General features: G+C 37.8%; 1 protein-coding gene across 4 annotated transcripts in view; it reads left to right on the forward strand.

Moving 5' to 3' along the window:
* Window positions 1–875: 875 nt before the first annotated feature.
* rnf32 (ring finger protein 32) overlaps window positions 876–19,152 on the forward strand; it is a 30,781-nt gene continuing 12,504 nt past the window's right edge. For 3 of the 4 annotated variants that reach the window (XM_082162191.1, XM_082162192.1, XM_082162194.1), the window contains exons 1-3: window positions 876–986; window positions 2,144–2,408; window positions 2,491–2,633. In XM_082162191.1, the coding sequence (XP_082018317.1) occupies window positions 891–986; window positions 2,144–2,408; window positions 2,491–2,633 (504 nt within the window). In that variant the 5' untranslated portion in view covers window positions 876–890. The remainder of the gene's footprint in view (window positions 987–2,143; window positions 2,409–2,490; window positions 2,634–19,152) is intronic. The other variant, XM_082162193.1, reaches the window with a different exon arrangement.

Genomic DNA, 19,152 nt, shown 5'->3' on the forward strand with positions numbered 1-19,152 from the left:
CCATAAATCGAAATAAGTTGTGTTCCAAATTTGAGCTTGCTGATATCTCAAAAAATTTGCTTTCAGTAAGATTTTGTTTGGCCGCAGTACCAAAGTTTCCACTATAGGTTAAATTTGTCTCCCATTCATTTCCAATGCAGTCATTTTTGAGTACAAGTGTGACAATTTTAATCGTTCAAAAATGACTGAAGAGCACCAGAGGGGTTCATATTTGTATCTCTGAAAAGGCAAACCCTTTTAATCATGGTAAATTAATGTGTCGACCTAAAAAAAAAAAATTCTTCTTGGAATAGAAAATAAGGACAGAAAAACTGTAACAAGTTATCCAAAGCAACCTTCATTCAAGGTAGGCCTATACAGTATACATTGGCAATGTATGTTTTTCCCTCCAAACCAGTGCAACCCTGGCCTGCAGCTGATTTCATTGGTCATCTCAATCACGCAGTCACCTGTCAAGAAATGTTCTGACTCTAATAAATAAACAAATAAATCATGGATGAATCTGAGAAAAAAATCATGCTGGCCATGCTCTGGTTTAAGTTTTTCCAAGTATAAAGATGAGGAGTGTGAATGTTGAAATTACAGTTTATTTATTTGTATTATGATATTTTCTGGACATGAGCGTGTGCAACAAAAGAATAAATGTTCTGCTCTTTTATTATTCCATTATAATATTCTCTATATATGCTTTTAACAAACACCGTGCAATTGACATGGTTGTTTCTAAATTTCTTTTGCCAAATAATTAGCCTATTAATGAGTGCAAATGAACATTCAGACCTCAGATAGTAAATGTTTTTAAAAACGTATTTGTACATTTTAAAAGCATTTCCACTATTCAATTCATCGTTCGTAATCAGGTAGGCTATATTGACAATCAGGAAAATGAGATGAGTTCGTGGGAACGTCACACTGTGTTGAATGGAACTTCGTCGCATAGCGACCAAGTAAACAGTGTTTCTGTGGACAGCAATGCCGCGGGTGAGGTGCTTCACTCTTTTTGAGGATCCTCTCTGCGTTCTTAAGCTAGTATGAAAGGGTGACTTGTAAGGTTATCAAAATGCGTCGCTGCTTATTTTGCGCCTCATAATTTAAGAGAACGTTTGTCTTATTTTCCCGCTAGTCGACGAGCTTTTGCTAGATGTTATGGTTACGGTTCTGATTCCGTCAGTTGTATCAGTTGCCATGGTTAAACAATTGTACGCCATATCAACGACATTCGCAAGTTCTGGTAAACTCTTTGTAGGCTAATCTCTGTGTTCATATCTCTGTGAGACGCAGGTGTAAGATAAATGGACGCTGTAAAGTAAACTGCATAATAGTGGCTCAAAATGCTACAATCGTGACCTTTTTATGAGGCTGCTGGTGACTATAAAAATATTTTTAGCTTTACGAATTTTGTCCTGTTCATCAAATCATGTAATCATTATCATCACCATCATATTAATATAATCTACCATTGTTATGGTACTCATAAATCACTCGTTTATGACGCAACGTTCAATTTAACAACATGCAATCTTCTCATAAAATAGGATCTTGCTGTAAGACACAGTCTCAAATTCCCAGACTCTCCATATAACGTTAAATATCACAGACTTCCGCGCAGCTCTTGAACACACAGTTTAAGTTTAAAGGTTTGTTTGACCTGGAATGAAAGCACTGGATTAGAAGTTTTCAAGTTGGTAATGTTTCATGGTTTTCCTATAGACCCTAACCCTAATGGCCTAAAAAAAATAAAAATAGGTCTATAATAACATTAGCATTGCCATTCATCTCAGTAGTAGGTTGGTCTACTGAAGGCTCAGTTTTGAGAATGTGTCTGATCACTTGTCAAAGGCAAAAGACAGATAACAAGTATAAGACCATTTCTCACATATTTAAGAGCCCTTGATTATTCACAATAATCCACATTATATCCAATGTAATATAATTGTATAATAATTGTAAAGTGTAGGTAAACCAGTTTAGACTACTGATCTATAAAGAAGCATGTTTTTGTATTTTGATGGAAGTCTACTGTATAATTCACAAATATTTCATTATAGTACTGTGGATTTTACTTGGACTCTTAAATGTGAGAAATGGACTGATATTTATTATCTGCCTTCTTAACTGAGTTTGACAGCTCCATGTTCCTTAGGGATTCGTCGGTAAAGCAGAGAGCAGGAAACTGACTCTAGCAGCTGTAGCACTACAGGACCATATCACACGAAGCTTTCCTATTCAAAACATTCCCCATAACCTCCCCGTATCAGACACTTCATGTCCTGCTGGCTGCGGAGCTGCACATTTTAGTAGGAGGCACAAAGACCACAACACAAGGCAGAGAGTCAGATATCCTGAGCGGACACCAGGACAAGAGAGAGAGTATGTGCTGGATCATGCCCCTCCACCTCTGACTCTTGGTAGGCTGTGATCATGGTGAAATTTCTGAAATTTTGCTGAAAGCTCACAGTGACTAATATGCAGTTGTTGATGATGATGCAGCCCAGAGGATGGGTCTGGTGGCAGCTCCCTCAAGAAGACTAACAGTAGAGGAGTGGGCAGAGGTCAAAGCCAGGTCCATCCAGGAGGGAGACTCAACCCTACCCTGTGTGATATGCAGGGAGGAGTTTCGTCTGCAACCACAGGTAACTGCCTCTCAGAGGCGTCATGCACATTCACATGCCACCTTAGATTTGAGCCAAGTGGAATTTGAATGCAACTTCCAGAAGGCAAAATATAAATATATTTACATTTGATTGTTAAGTTCCACGGTTATTATAGGTACAAAATTAACAGTGCCCCAAAGTCATTGCCTTTTGGTACATTTTGAAGCCAAATATATGCCATTTAGCCTACGTGATTAGTGGGGGGGAGTCCAAACTAAATTTTATCAAATCTTAATATGTCAGCACAATACAACCAAAGAATCAGTGTGAGAGGGGGAGTGGCCTCTGGTCCTGCGCTGTGCTCACTCAGTGTCAGTGTGAGAGGGGGAGTGGCCAGCGGCTAGAGCGGCAAAAGCCAATGTGTGCTTCTTTTACCGATATATTTACCGATATCTTTTGCATTTCTAATCCAAACAACGCCAAACTTGGCACTGCACTTACTCGTGCCTGTAGCAAGACACCTGTCAAGTTTGAAATCCATCGGACTAACGGTTCGAGAGATATGCGAATAACAGACACACACACACACACACACACAGAAAGACGTTCCTATAATTTATAGATAGATGTAATATTCAGAAGTAAACAGCGTAGCTGTCTTACAGATTCAGTTAAATTGAGGGAGCAGGCAGGCTACACAGTGAACTCCGAAAAAACGCCACGCTTGAGCAAACAGTTTGTGAATAGGCTGCTACAAATGATGGCCGTGAATAAAATATAATATTCAGAAGTAAACAGTGTAGCTGACTTAATGTTTAGCTGACAGAGTGTTTATGTCAGAATGTTCATTTTTAAACCACAACCTTCTAAGTGCTTCTTTTACTGATATTTTTAACGATATCTTTTGCATTTCTAATCCAAACAACGTCAAACTTGGCACTGCACTTACTCGTGCCCGTAGCGAGACACCTGTCAAGTTTGAAATCCATCGGACTAACGGTTCGAGAGATATGCGAATAACAGACAGACACACAGACTGACGTTTCTGTAATTTATAGATAGACTAGTGCAAAATGCCCGTGCAAAATTTTTTTGGGTAATTGTTGGTTTGGTGTGTTTGAGTGCTCATTGTTACAATTACACAGCAAAAGTTCAGTGACATTTTTATTTGTGCACACAGTGAACTCAGAGAAAACGCTATGCTTGAGCAAACAGTTTGTGAATAGGCTACTACAAATGATGCCCATGATAGAGACTGTGAACGCATTGAATAGGATATGTTTAGTTGGTGAATAGCATAGGCTACTATTACACAGTAGCAATAACGTTAAGCGCACCAGAATGAAATATAATATTCAGAAGTAAACAGCATAGCTGACTTACAGATTCAGTTAACATCCACAAATGAATAAGCGCGTCGATTCAGGGAGCAGTGCAAAGTGCCCGTGCAAAATCAGTTTTTGTGTGTGTTTTTAGTAATTGTTGGTTTGCAGGGCTCGCAAAATCGCCTGCCCGACGTCCCAGGGCTATATTGTTTTCCATTCGGGCTACCAAAATGTATAACCGGCCTGCCCGACGGGCTATCTGAAATACTGTTCGCTTCAGTCTTGTTATAATCAGATTCAGCGCGTTCTTCATCTTCAATCCGCAGTGGCTCCGAGCAGAGCGCACGTCAGAAACAGAGGACAGGGTGTGTGTGTGTGTGTGTGTGTGTGTGTGTTCATCTGAGTCTCATTGGTCTGTCAATGTCAGAATATTTGAGATGACCAATCAAATCAAAGTAGGCGGGCTTTATATACACAGAAGCGACTCGCTGCAGTTTACGGTCAAGTGCGAGATAAGATGTAAGTAGCTAAACTAAACATTTCATATTTGACAGTTTTTTAGGTCATAAATGTGAAACGAATGACAAAAATTATCAGACAAACGAATATACTTTTGTCGAATTTCGCCATTTTTAACTGAAAATAGGCCTATGTAACGTGACTAATAATTAGTTTGCTGTCATTGTGAGGGGACATTAACAGAGCATTAACAAAGCCGTTTTCATGTTGGGCACAAGATTAATAATGAATGTGTACATGTTGAGAATGAATATACAATTTGTAGCCTTCAGTAAATTAAAAAAGTTTTAGGCTTTAGGAGGGGAAGAGACAGGGCAAGATGAGGAGGCTGAGAGAAAAAGAAAGAGTGATGGATAAGAAGTGAGAGCAGGTATTGACAAATAATCAATATTGCCCACTGACGTTGTTTTGAGCTATATCTTATCCTTTTTTGGCCTTAAAATGTCTTGAAATGGACATATCAGAGAAATAAAAAAATGGAACCCCCTAATAACCTTAAATGCAGGACCTCTTTGATTATAAAGCCTTGTCTACGGCCCTGTATTAGGAATAAGATCAATAATGAATGTGTACATACTATGAATGAATTTAATAAACTTAGGGTACCTAGCTTTCCTAGTAGCTTTCAGTAAATTAATGCGTCTGAGAAAATTATTCATAAATCAACCTATCAGATGACCCTATGTTTACTTCACTGACAGACAAAAATGAAAAGCCTATATCAGTCAAAGCTCAGCTTTAGGAGGGGGGAAGACAAAGAGAATAGGAGTGTGATGCTGATGAGGAGAGAAAAATAATCAGCTGCCCACTTACATGGTTTTAAAGCTATTGTTATCCATTTTTTTTTGGCCTTCAAAACATCTTAAAATGCACATATGTAGATCAGAGAAATCTAAATTTTCTCGAACCCCCCTGACTGAGTATGAGTGAGTATTAGACCCTAAACTAAAGTGTTACTTTTTTTTTTTTATACCCTCATTGGGGGCTGAGTCACAGACATGACTGATTCATGTTCCATACTTGTCACACACATTTCAGTTCAGTTAGAACCAGATGCATATTTGTTGATATTTTGTGTTTTGAAAAAGTTTTTGATTCATTGTTTTGACTCCTAACCAATTTTCTACATTGAAAATTGTCTTTTTATCTGGGCTAGTAAAATTCATTTCGGGCTACCAAAATCTGAAGAGTGCCTGCCTGAAGGGCTACCAGCGATTTTGAAATTTTGCGAGCCCTGGTTTGGTGTATTTGAGTGCTCATTGTTACAATTACACAGCAAAAGTTCAGCGACATTTTTATTTGTGCATGGTAGAAAGCAAAGCAAATACTGCTACTGACATAATGACATACAATAAATGTGGAAAATTGAACTACATGATTCAGGGAGCAGGCTACACAGTGAACTCCGAGAAAACGCTACTTAAGCTCTGCTGCTTTCTTCGACCCTCTCTGTCTCTGGTCCTGGGCTGTGCTCACTCAGTGTGCAGTGTGAGAGGGGGAGGGGCCAGCTGTGCTCACTCAGTGTGCAGTGTGAGAGGGGGAGGGGCCAGCTGTGCTCACTCAGTGTGCAGTGTGAGAGGGGGAGTGGCCAGTGACTAGAGCAGCAAAAGCCAGTGTGCTTCTTTTACCAATATTTATTTACCAATATATTTTGTATTTCTAATCCAAACAACATCAAACTTGGCACTGCACTTACTCATGCCGTAGCAAGACACCTGTCAAGTTTGAAATCTATCGGACTAACGGTTCGAGAGATATATGAATAACACACACACAGACAGAAAGACGTTCACGTAATTTATAGATAGATATAATATACAGAAGTAAACAGCGTAGGTGACTTACAGATTCAGTTAACATCCACAAATGAATAAGCGCGACGATTCAGGGAGCAGGCTACACAGTGAACTCGACGATTCAGGGAACAGGCGACGATTCAGGGGGCAGGCTACACAGTGAACTCGACGATTCAGGGAACAGGCGACGATTCAGGGAGCAGGCTACACAGTGAACTCGACGATTCAGGGAACAGGCGACGATTCAGGGAGCAGGCTACACAGTGAACTCGACGATTCAGGGAACAGGCGACGATTCAGGGGGCAGGCTACACAGTGAACTCGACGATTCAGGGAACAGGCGACGATTCAGGGAGCAGGCTACACAGTGAACTCGACGATTCAGGGAACAGGCGACGATTCAGGGGGCAGGCTACACAGTGAACTCGACGATTCAGGGAGCAGGCTACACAGTGAACTCGACGATTCAGGGAACAGGCGACGATTCAGGGGGCAGGCTACACAGTGAACTCGACGATTCAGGGAACAGGCGACGATTCAGGGAGCAGGCTACACAGTGAACTCGACGATTCAGGGAACAGGCGACGATTCAGAGAGCAGGCTACACAGTGAACTCGACGATTCAGGGAGCAGGCTACACAGTGAACTCGACGATTCAGGGAGCAGGCTACACAGTGAACTCGACGATTCAGGGAGCAGGCTACACAGTGAACTCGACGATTCAGGGAACAGGCGACGATTCAGGGGGCAGGCTACACAGTGAACTCGACGATTCAGGGGGCAGGCTACACAGTGAACTCGACGATTCAGGGAACAGGCGACGATTCAGGGGGCAGGCTACACAGTGAACTCGACGATTCAGGGAACAGGCGACGATTCAGGGAGCAGGCTACACAGTGAACTCGACGATTCAGGGAACAGGCGACGATTCAGGGAGCAGGCTACACAGTGAACTCGACGATTCAGGGATCAGGCGACGATTCAGGGAGCAGGCTACACAGTGAACTCGACGATTCAGGGAACAGGCGACGATTCAGGGAGCAGGCTACACAGTGAACTTGACGATTCAGGGAGCAGGCTACACAGTGAATAGGTTACTACAAATGATGGCCAAATGAAGAGTTTGGTTCCAAAACGCTATAAATGGCATTTTTCCAAAAATTGAGTTCCCGCAAAAATCAGTATTGTATAGGGTCAGTATTGAAAAGTCAATTTGTAATCTTACTTGAAATGCGATAGCCACCGTGTTATTCTGTCATTTTTTCTCCCTTTCTTTCCAAACCGCTACTGTGTTTGTTGCACATTTTGATGCCTTGATAACAGGGGTAGGGGGACATCTTTGAAAAATACAAATGCAATGGCAATGATTAACTTAATGTATGTTTTGACAGGATATAATTTTTTTTACCCAGAGCACTCTGCTTTAATACATGTAGCCTTAATGTAACTAGAAAGACTATACAGTATAATTTAAAATAAAATGAAGAAATACATCTTCATTCCTTCCCATACCCACTAACATTTCCCCTTAGTTTCAGACAGTAAGCTAGCCAAACTGAGCCAAAGCTTCTGGCCTGGTTCAAGTGGTTGCAAAGTAGTTGTAGAGTTTTTGACTGCATCAATAATAATGTATACGATGGGCTATATATTAAATGTTCTAGCCTAAAAATGTTAGACGAGCTTTCTTCCAACTTACCTTCTCCATCACGACGTGTGTTCGCGCGATGTTGTTGGTTACCTAGTAACGAACGTACGGTGGCCGAGAATGTTCCGTCAACTTCAGTGTGTTCGCGCATCTATGTTGATTAGTAACGAACGCAATCTGGCCGAGATACGTGCCGGCGGCAGGAAACTTCACTTTGTGTGCCTGCGCGCCTGGTGCTACCGTTATATATAAAGCTTGCAGGACAACTTGGTTGCAATTGCCTTTCAGCGTGAGAAATACACGGTGTGTAGCGTGTGAGCGTGTGAACTGGTTAAATTGCGTGTGTCTCACGGCCAATGCGTGAGACTTGAGAACCCTGCGCCAGTCTCCTTTCTGCAGAATGCGATAAATCCTCTCAACCAATCACAGCGCACCATTCCACGTAACGACGGCGCTTTGAATACATCCGTCATCCTAGTTTTCCTTATCTACTTTGTACTTTTTGATCAACAAACAAACAAAAAAATGAACACATTTGACGGCATTGATGTGGTGGTTTCTGCCGTAGGGAAGAAACGTATGCCATCGAAATCTAACCATTTACGTGAGGAGATTAAGAAGATGAGGGACGCGGGAGGAGGAAAAATGCCCACTGTTGCTTGTTCTCACACGACAGCATCAAACTTCTGTCACGCTGACACGTTAGCCCCAGGGGATCTTTTAAAAAACTTTCAATTCTTGTACTCAAAATCAACGAAAACCGAGCAGGACCAAGCCATTTTACAGCTGATCGCCGTCAAAAAAAGTTCAGGAGGTATTTCTTAGCGATGGCTGATTGAATGTATGTTTAGTCCAGTACGTGCCTGTATATAAGATTATTGACCGAGTTCAGAGCATTCAGAGAGGCTGTCATATGTGGATCAACTTACTTTGTTGAGTACTTTCAACAGTTTCAATATGAAAAATAACTTTTATATTGATTCAATGGATTAATTGCATTTTGGGGGGAAAAGTGTCATGAATTTACTGCATTTTTTGGGGGGAAATAATCCGTTTTTATAATAAATCTTTGAAAATCAAAATCTGGATTTGAATTTTTTATGTTATTATAACCTAAAGATGCTATGTTAAAGTTTGAAACAGAAAATAGTGGTTTTCATCTTGCCACTTTCTTGGTAAAGAAAACACATTTTTTACTCAAATTAATCAAAATGGATTTATCACGTTTTGGAACCAAACTATAACATTCAGAAGTTAACAGTGTAGCTGACAGAGTGTTTATGTCAGAATGTTTATTTTTAAATCACAACCTTCTTGGGGCTTCTTTGACTGATACAACCCTCTAATGTCAGAATGTTTATTTTTAAACCACAACCTTCTAAGTGCTTCTTTTACCGATATATTTAACTATATATTTTGCATTTCTCATCCAAACAACGCCAAACTTGGCACTGCACTTACTCGTGCCCGTAGCGAGACACCTGTCGAGTTTGAAATCCATCGGACTAACGGTTTGAGAGATATGCGAATAACACACACACACACACACACACACACACACACACACACACACACACACACACACACACACACACACACACACACACACACACACACACACACACACACACACACACACACACACACACACAGACAGACAGACAGACAAACGTTTCTGTAATTTATAGATAGATAGATGCAGGGGCGGAGTGGGACCAAAAAATCTACCGGGAAATTTCGTAGACCACCGGCCCTCGGTGGTCAAAAAAAATAAAAAATAAGAAATATATATAGCGGTGAGTGAGAGAATATTAAATAGGCCTATATATTTTTGTTCCCATTTGCTCAAATAGCAAAAGAAAAACTCCTCTATAGTTTTTTCACAACTTTCAAAAAGAGGAAAAAAAAAATGCGAGAGATGGATAATGGCAGTCAGAACTCCGAAGAGAGAAATATATGTCAATTTGTCATCACTCCCACAGACGCTGTATTAGAAACCCTCACAGCAGCATTAACTAGTTTTTTGTAATTTTATAAAAAGGTAATATAATATAAAGTATAGTGAGAGAATTTTTAACGCATGTGCTGAGGGGGTGCTAGATCATTGACAGGGGGAGCTATATATACTAATAATAATTCAGCAAAACTTGGCCACTAAATATTTTTATTCAGTTATTTTAATGATCACAATTAAAGTTTTAATTTTATTAAATTGAACAAGCGCAACATTCAGCATTCAATCAAATATTCTAAAAGATGTATTATTAATAATAAGGTTATTTCAACATAATATCTCGTTATTTCGACATAAGATGTGTGCGTGCAACAAGCAAGATGTGCATTTGTAAATCCGGTGACGCGTGCATTGATTTTTAATAATAAACTAGTGTTTTCTGACAGTGTCGACTGCAAAGATGAAGTTGACGATCGCCATAGTGAACGCGCCTATAGAGAGAAATGCACATAATGGATTACATAATCAGAGAGTAGCCTTTTTCTTTTCGTTTTGAATTATTTCGTTTAAAGACATTTCAAGCTTTGTGTATTTGATGTATTTCTCATGTCTGTGTGAGGCATACACTGAGTTTCGTTAAGTTAGGATGAGATGCGCTCCATTTATCGTGCAATGCAATTGACCGCGCGGGCGCCTCCATGATTATATTGCCTGTACTGGCTTCTTATTAATCCAGGCCATTGGTTGATGAAAAATTTATTAAAATTAAGATACAATTTATACAAAACGAAATTCACTTTAAAGAAAGGATTTCTACAAAACAAAACTTAATGAAGTGGTCAAAATCATGTCTGACCCGCTCCATGTCTCTCAATATACTGCGCATCCTGTCTTACTCGTGCTGTTCACTTTCCATAATCAACATAGATGAAAAAAAAAAATAACATTATAATATTTTAACAAATATGAAACTAAATGCGCTTATTTAATAGCTACAACAGTATAGTAGGCCTATAGACTCTATTTGTACAAATTGCTTCGCATTCATTTAATTCTGAATTTTGCAAGGCATTTGTTCAAATCAAGTTCACGGATAATTGTGCGTGCATTTATTAATCATTATGATACTAAAATCATAACAAAGTAGGCTGCTATGTACAAAAAATCAGATGAGCTTAGAATATGAATGCAACTTTTAATGTTAAGCATTTTCCTCCCATAGAAAAGCATTATAAGAACGCTTATTGTGGCTTAATGCAGATTAGAATGTCCCCTTATTATGTCGAAATAACGAGATATTATGTCGAAATAACGACTTCTTATGTCGAAATAAGGAGATATTATGTTGAAATAACGACTTAATATCTCGAAATAACAAGATAAGTTTTCTCTTTTTTTCTTCAAAATGCGGTTCAGGGCTTCCATAGAACACAGCCTGCATATAATTGCTTCCAGAAATTATTTTTGGGGGTGCTATCGGGGTGCTTTGGTCTTTCTTGGGGGTGCTGAAACACCTGCTAGCGCCGCCCATGCCGCCACCTTTCAGTTTTCTTTTTTTCCTTTCCATCATTTAACTCACTCATTAGACTTCCAAAACGTGACGAGGAAAAAGAGGTGTTCGGCGGCTTTTTATATCAAAGGCCGGCCCGACAGGCTATGCCATTTGGGGAGGGGCCGCACACTGATCCCCCTATGTTTTTGAAAATCCTAGACATGGTTGGACCTGCCGAACGGGTTGAGCACTTTTATATAGCTACTGTGTTGAGCAGAGAGGCTGCACAGTTTGACCAGCGGGAAGCGGCCGCATATCAGTCCGCCAGATTCTGTTGCTAGAATATAACTCGCAATGTATAACTTCGTTAACTATTATCAGACCGGCCCTCGCGGCCTCAAAACACTACCGGCCCACCGGGAAAAGTCCCGACTCTCCCGATTGCCACTCCGCCCCTGGATAGATGTATTTTTATGTAGAATTTCACATGTGGGTCAATGACGTGACGCCTAAATTTTCTGTCCGATTGCATTTTTTCAGGCAAAAATGGGTTTAAATGCCTAAAAAGATACTGCATATTTGTAGTACCTCTCCCATGTATGTACTCACTTTAACTTTTCAAAAACCTTTACTTATTTTTTTATTTTATTTTTTTTTTGTTATTTAAAGTGTCAAAACATCATGTGGTGCGACCGTCAGGCCATAACTTCTGTTTTGAAAACATCTTTGAAATGACTCTGAATTTATTGAAATTTATATTCTGCACTATTTGGCATGATTTCCAAAATGTTTTGTAATCCTTTAAAAAAATTCAAAGCATTTGTATTTATATTTCCATCATAATATACAAACACAAACTTTGTCCGATGATGTCCATTTTATGAAATATCATGTGGTGCGACCATCAAGGAACTACCATTTTGGGACTTATATGTTGAAAACTATTCAAACACAGGAAGTTACATCATAAACCAATTTACCAAGGACCCATGGAAGCAGAAATCAGGTTTGTAATTCTCTCAAAAAAAAAAAAAAAAAAACCTTTGTAATGGTTGGTATGTAGTTGGCAAATTTGGATGTCATGTGGTATGACCTCAAATTTTTTTTAATATTAAAGTTATTTCTACAAATATATATTTTTATTATAAATTTCATAGTGACATTTTTTGGCAAACTAGCTTGTTTTGTTTAGGTGGCCAATTCTGTGCCTGTAAATTATGACTGAATTTGAAAATATCATGTGGTGCGACCAAATATCATGTGGTGCGACCAAATATCATGTGGTGCGACCACTGCAGACTGTTTTCAATAATAGATATATGTCCTAGTTTGGCAGTTGCTTTTATATTCAATTGAAGGTTTATATAAAAAAAGTACTTTACTCTAGTATCATTTGGAATAGATTTTTATGCAATTTGGGATATTTTTTTATATATTTCAGACAGTTTATGTTTACTCTTTGTACAATATGAGGAAAATGCACAAAAAAAAATTAGAGCATGTAATTTCAGTTTAGTAATACTGCATTTATTTGTAGTGTATTTATTATTTCCTATTTATTTATTTAAAACTATTTCAATCTATTTTACCAGATGCCACTGCCAAGCGAAAAAATTCTGACCCTGCAGCAAGAGCAGAGTACCTTGATAGGAGAAGAGTAAAATATTATTACAGTTTAAAATATCTGTTTTCTATGTGAATATATAGTAAACTGTAATTTATTCTTGTGATCAAAGCTGAATTTTCAGCATCATTACTCCTGTCTTCAGTGTCACATGATCCTTCAGAAATCATTCTAATATGTAACCCTAGACCAAAAAACCACTCAATGGGTCAATGTCATATGGGTCAATTTTTTGAAATTGAGATTTATACATCATATGAAAGCTGAATAAATAAGCTTTCTATTGATGTATGATTTGTAAAGATAGAACAATATTTGGCCGATACAACTGAAAATCTGGAATCTGAGGGTGCTACAAAATCGAAACATTGAGAAAATCCCCTTTAAAGTTGTCCATTTATGTTTGCGATATTGCTATATTCACTCACAAAAATAAATGTTTAAATTTATGGTAGGACATTTACAAAATATAAAACATGATCTTTATTTAATATCCTAATGATTTTTGGAATAAAAGAAAAATCGATAATTTTGAACCATGATGTATTGTTGGCTATTGCCACAAATACCCTGTGCGACTTGTGACTGAATTTGTGATCCAGAGTCACTAATGATTTGCTGCTCAAGAAACATTTCTGATTATTATCAATGTTCATATTTTTGTGGAAACTGTGATACATTTTATATGTCAGGATTATTTGATGAATAGAAAGTTCAAAAGAACAGAATTTATTTGAAATAGAATCTTTCGTAACATTATAGCCTGCGCCTGAATGTGACACTGAATGTGTCCTTGATTAATAAAAGTATTAATTACTTAAAACTATTTGACTATAAACTATTGACCCCAAATGTTAACTGTATACAATACTTTTATGAAATAATTTATATCTATAGCATTATTATTTGTTAGAAAGAAATTCTAAGTCAAGTTAAATTAAATGGTGCGCTTGTGTTTGTGATGTGATTTTTATTAAAAAAAAGTTTATTAAATGTTTATGTTCAGGAAAATTCTGTGAAATTTGTATAAAATCTGGTTTAAATCTATTTTTTGGTATAAAATGTATTGTTCATTGATCTCTTTAAATAGATTTTTAACTATATAAGGTCTTCGTGTCATTTGGAGCGACCACTTATCATGTGGTGTGACCAATAAAAGCAATCACTGTATTAAATTTAAAATAAAATATCTTATTTCTGTTGCTGAAATATGAATCACTGATTCAGTATGCTTTAGTAAATTATATTTTTAAGACATTTCTATCAGTTTTATGTGATTTACAGGAAAAATAAGTCTGTTAACTAGATTTAAGAAGGCAACTCGGAAATTATAGAACAAAAAATGAGATCATTATTTACAAAAACTCAAAAGAAATGCAAATACATGGTTTCTAAACACTTTAATTACCAAGAACTTGTAAAAAAAAATTTAAGCATGTTAAGGAAATTAATTAATTTTAAGATAAATCATGGTCGCACCACATGACATTTTTTAAGGCTACGGACAATTCATCTAGATGAAAAAACACTAAAATCACTTCAATTTCATTTTTAAAATGAATTTAGGTGTACACAACATCCTTAATGTTTGAATTAAGGTATTTGCAACAGGTATTTTTTTTTTTTTGGTATTTTAAAATTGGCCTGTTGAAAATCCTTATACGTCATTGACCCATGTATGAATAATCATATCATTCTATTCAAGCAGCATACACATAAATAGTATTTGTAAAACTTATTTTACCAGGGTTACATACCAAAAAAAATTTAAATGATCCTATAATTTACTCACCCTCAAGCCATTCTACTGTAGTTGTATGTGACTTTCTTCTTTCAGCCAAACACAATCGAAGTTATATTAGAAAATATCCTGGCTCTTCCAAGCTTTATAATGGGAGTGAATGGTACTTTGTTCTAAAGCCCAAAAAAGCGGATCCATCCATCCATCATAAAAGTAATCCATACGGCTCCAGGGGTTAATAAAGGCCTTCTGAAGCGAAGCGATGTGTTTTTGTAAGAAAAATAAATATAATTATAACTTTATAAACTGTAATCACTAGCCTCATAATGTCCGTCCAAGTTCACGAGAGAGTTGAGTTCCGGCGTATGACGTAGGACTTAGGCGTAGTGTAAGCTTAGGTGAGAGTAGACGCGTCTCGCGGTTCAAACAAATAGGGCTGGGAAACAAACTCAAGCTCCTCTGACATTTCTCTTAAAAAAATCTCGTTTTAGACTTCTAATTCGTGACTGGTGTTTCGTTTTGCTCTATCCTTTGTGCTTCCGCGTTCGTCATCGTCAATATGTCATGTGTTGGGTCAGAGTTAACTCTTCCGCTGGAACTAGACTTGTGTACAGCCGTTACCGGAAGCCAATCATTATAGTTTCTAAATTTATAAATATGGATTTTTTCGTACAAAAACAAACTGCTTCGCGAATTCAGAAGGCCTTTATTAACCCCTGGACCTGTATCGATTTTTTTTATGATGGATGGATGAGCTTTTTTGGGCTTCAAAAAACAAAGTACCGTTCATTCCCATTATAAAGCTTGGAAGAGCCTGGATATTTTTTTATGTAACTCCGATTGTGTTTGGCTGAAAGAAGAATGTCATATACACCTAGAGTGGCTTGTGAGTAAGTAAATTATGGGATCATTCTCATTTTTGGGTGAACTACCCCTTTAACCTTCCCTGTATCTTCTCAACTGTTTGTCGTCTTCTTTCTTATCTCAGTCAAGGTATGATGTGTTGCTGCAGTATGTTCTGTCAGTCAGTAGATGCCCCTGCTTTTTCCTACATATACACATGTGCACAATCACACTTTTTAGGGTCCTGTAACTACAAATTTAACATAATGTCTTGTAACTTAGCTGTTTTGTGAATGAAGTAGCAGGTCAGTGTGAGAGGTCAACCAGCCATTTACAGCATCCTGATTCCCCTTTAAGATGCCAATCACCTTAAGAATGCTGGGAAAAAAGACCAGATGTTCAAAGAAAACAAAGTTGTCTTAGTCACATGTAAATATTAGTTTGAGCATGTGTCTATGTTTTTGTTAATTAGATCTCAGAGTTTAAAGGGGTCATATAATGGTACATGCACTTTTACAAGCTGATTGTACTGAAATGTGTGTTGGCAGTGCCTGTACACAACCATCATAAAATGATAAAAATCCATCCAGTGTTTTTTTTTTTATCTTCTTATATGTTTCCTCCCATCTCAAATCAAGCTGTTCGATATTGTGACGTCACAAAATCGACGCCCCTCCCACGATGGTTGATTGACAGGAGCGTTTCAACACAGACCCGCCCTCGCGCCCTCGTGAGCGAGCTGTCAATCATAGCCCGCGCCGACCAGCGCGTTCAGTGTTGATAGCTGGAGCACTGAGCAGAATGGCGTTTAAGCGATTGTGGTGTTCTGTTCTTCGGTGCAATAACGAACACAGCAGTCATGTTGATGTTCCTAAATCCGTACAGCTGAAGACGCAGTGGCTGAGTTTGTTTTCGAAGGGAATATTCCCCACGATCAACGTCAATGCTTTCATGTTTGCGCGACTCATTTCACCAGACTGCTTTACAAACGTGGGTCAGTATAAAGCTGGTTTTGCTAAGAAGCTGCTCCTGAAAAAAGGATCAGTACCAACTATTCGTGTTCCTGCTGCACCTCCAGAAGAACTGAAGTGAGTGTAACGTTTTATTGACCTTTATATTAATCTTTGCAAATCGCTTGCACGTTTCACGATGAATGCGGCTATTTTTACACTCAGGGTACATTACAGCATGTTTTCTATGTATGACGTTCTCAATATAATTCATAATCCCATGTTTATAATGAACAACGCGTTATGGTTATTGTGTTATTGTGTTACAAACGGTGTATGCACAGAACAGAGGGGCGGGGTGAGAAAAGCGCATTATCATTTAAAGACACATGCACTTGAACGGCATGCTGAAAACAGAGCTGTTTTTGACCAGGTAAAATTAGTGTTTTCTTACAATACTAATGAGAATTTTTAATTAAAGTATATTACAATCTTTTAATTTAGACCCTAAAGAATCATATTAGCTTGTACAAAAATGACATTATATGACCCCTTTAATAAAAAAATTCACATTTCACTAAGATGTAACCAAAAAAACATGGTAGAACATTTTAATTAGGAAGAAATAATATTTACTATATTAATATATAGTTCATATTAAATATTATAATATTATTTTATAGTATTTATTATATTCATTTTAATATAAAATATATTAATTTGAGGAATTATGTATTATTAGCACAACCTCATTTCTGTTGTAGGGATGAAAACTAATAAGATACAAATACAAATATAGCTGCAAGCAGCAATTATCGGGGCCAAGCAGAATAATACGACAAGACATGCCAACAGTGCTGAAAGTTTCAGACCAACTGCAACAATGAGCAATTAAAGACATTTATAGAGGATTTTAGGAGAAATGACTGAAAAATCATATAAACAGTAATTAAAAATATGATTTAACTGATTATCACTTTCGACCAATAGGTGGCGCAGTTACAAAACTGATGTGATTTGGTCAGAGTGAAGAGACAATGACACATACAAAGTTTGGTGTCAATATGTCAAGGCATTGCAGAGATAAAGCCTGAATAGTCCTTTTGGCATCATGCCTCAACTTTGCTGTTGCGCTATACGAAAACGGTTTCGTCTATCGACACGAAATCCATAACTTTTAGTCAGCACAGTCTGGAGATGATAAGATTCGATTTTGGTGAAATTCGGACAAACGGTCTAGGAGGAGTTTGAAAAAGTAGGTTTTAAATGAAAATCAAGATGGCGGACAGGAAGTTCGGCCAAATAAGGAAAACTTGGTATCAGTTGCTGAGTCCCAATTCGCATACTATCCATCCTAAATAGTATGCGAAACTAGAATTAGTACGTCCCAAATCGTAGTATGTTGAAATGAGTATTCCAAAGATACCCGGATGGTCTACTATTTCCGGTTAGAATTCGAAGTGCAGATCAATGCACACTCTAACGGCTAATATTGCCCACAACCCATTGCGTGCGGGAGGGAGGAGCTTTGCGGTGATGATGGTGATGTAAACATGGCAGTCGGATGCAGCAACGGAGATGCGCCCTCAGTTTTTAAGTGTAAAAATTCAAATGTTTAACCCTAATTTAACCTCGTAATATTAATGGGTTTATGTTGTTCCAAAAAAGTACCGTGTTTATCTTGTAGGGTCCGATGAAGATACTGAGCGCCTCATTGCAGGCTACAAAACAATAAATAAAAAGGCTCTAGTACAGTGTCATGCAAGTGTCTTTTTTATGTATTTCTTTTGATGTTTCTGTCTGACTTATTTGTAGTAATACTGTGGCTGTACAAATGTTAACTTTATCAGTCCAACCAAAGAAACATGGTTACTACACTTTTACTATAGTAAAAGCATGGTTCATTTTCAAGTATTATACATAAGTATAAGATTAAGTATAAAATACATTAAACAATAGTTACACTATAAACTTTAAATATTTTAACTCAGAAAATAAGTAGCTTTCGTTACACACATTTGCACATGAACGTCAGAACCAGCCGCCTCACAAACAACCTGCGTTTGGTTGATCTACGACGACGCCCTGCTTCACTCCTCAATTTGGTAAACACATTGCAAATGTATTGTGGAAAAAAAGATGGAAATAGTAAATAAAATTATATTGGATATATAAGAATGAATGAAATGTTAAATGTTTTGTTAACAGTCGCGGTGTGCGTAACTAGGCTACCACGTTCTCGTTTACGCTGCATGACGTCATCGAAGTATGTCCCAGACCGTGCATACTCTTTTGCTACACACTCAAAAGTATGTACTTTTTCATCACAAAAAAAGTACATACTTTTAGGTCGTAGTATAAGTAGGCGAATTGGGACTCAGCCTATGTTCTCGGCTTGACCCAAGGAATCTATTAAGACCAGTGGCATTTCAATAGCCAGATTTTTTCAAAAGTTATTAGCATTTTTTGGAAATTTTGTTATAACTTTTGACCACTAGGTGGCGCTGGTTCGAAACTTCTCACGCTCCTTCAGGACATCGTGCTGATGACCCATACCAAGTTTCGTAACAATCTTAAAATACAGCATTTTAGCACAAAATTCAAAATGGCCGACAGCCAAAATGGCTGATCTGGGAAAATTGGATATCAGTCGACTCAGCATGACGCCC

The sequence above is a fragment of the Leuciscus leuciscus genome, assembly GCF_965113295.1.
Source record: "Leuciscus leuciscus genome assembly, chromosome: 2".
Taxonomy (NCBI): Eukaryota; Metazoa; Chordata; class Actinopteri; order Cypriniformes; family Leuciscidae; genus Leuciscus; species Leuciscus leuciscus.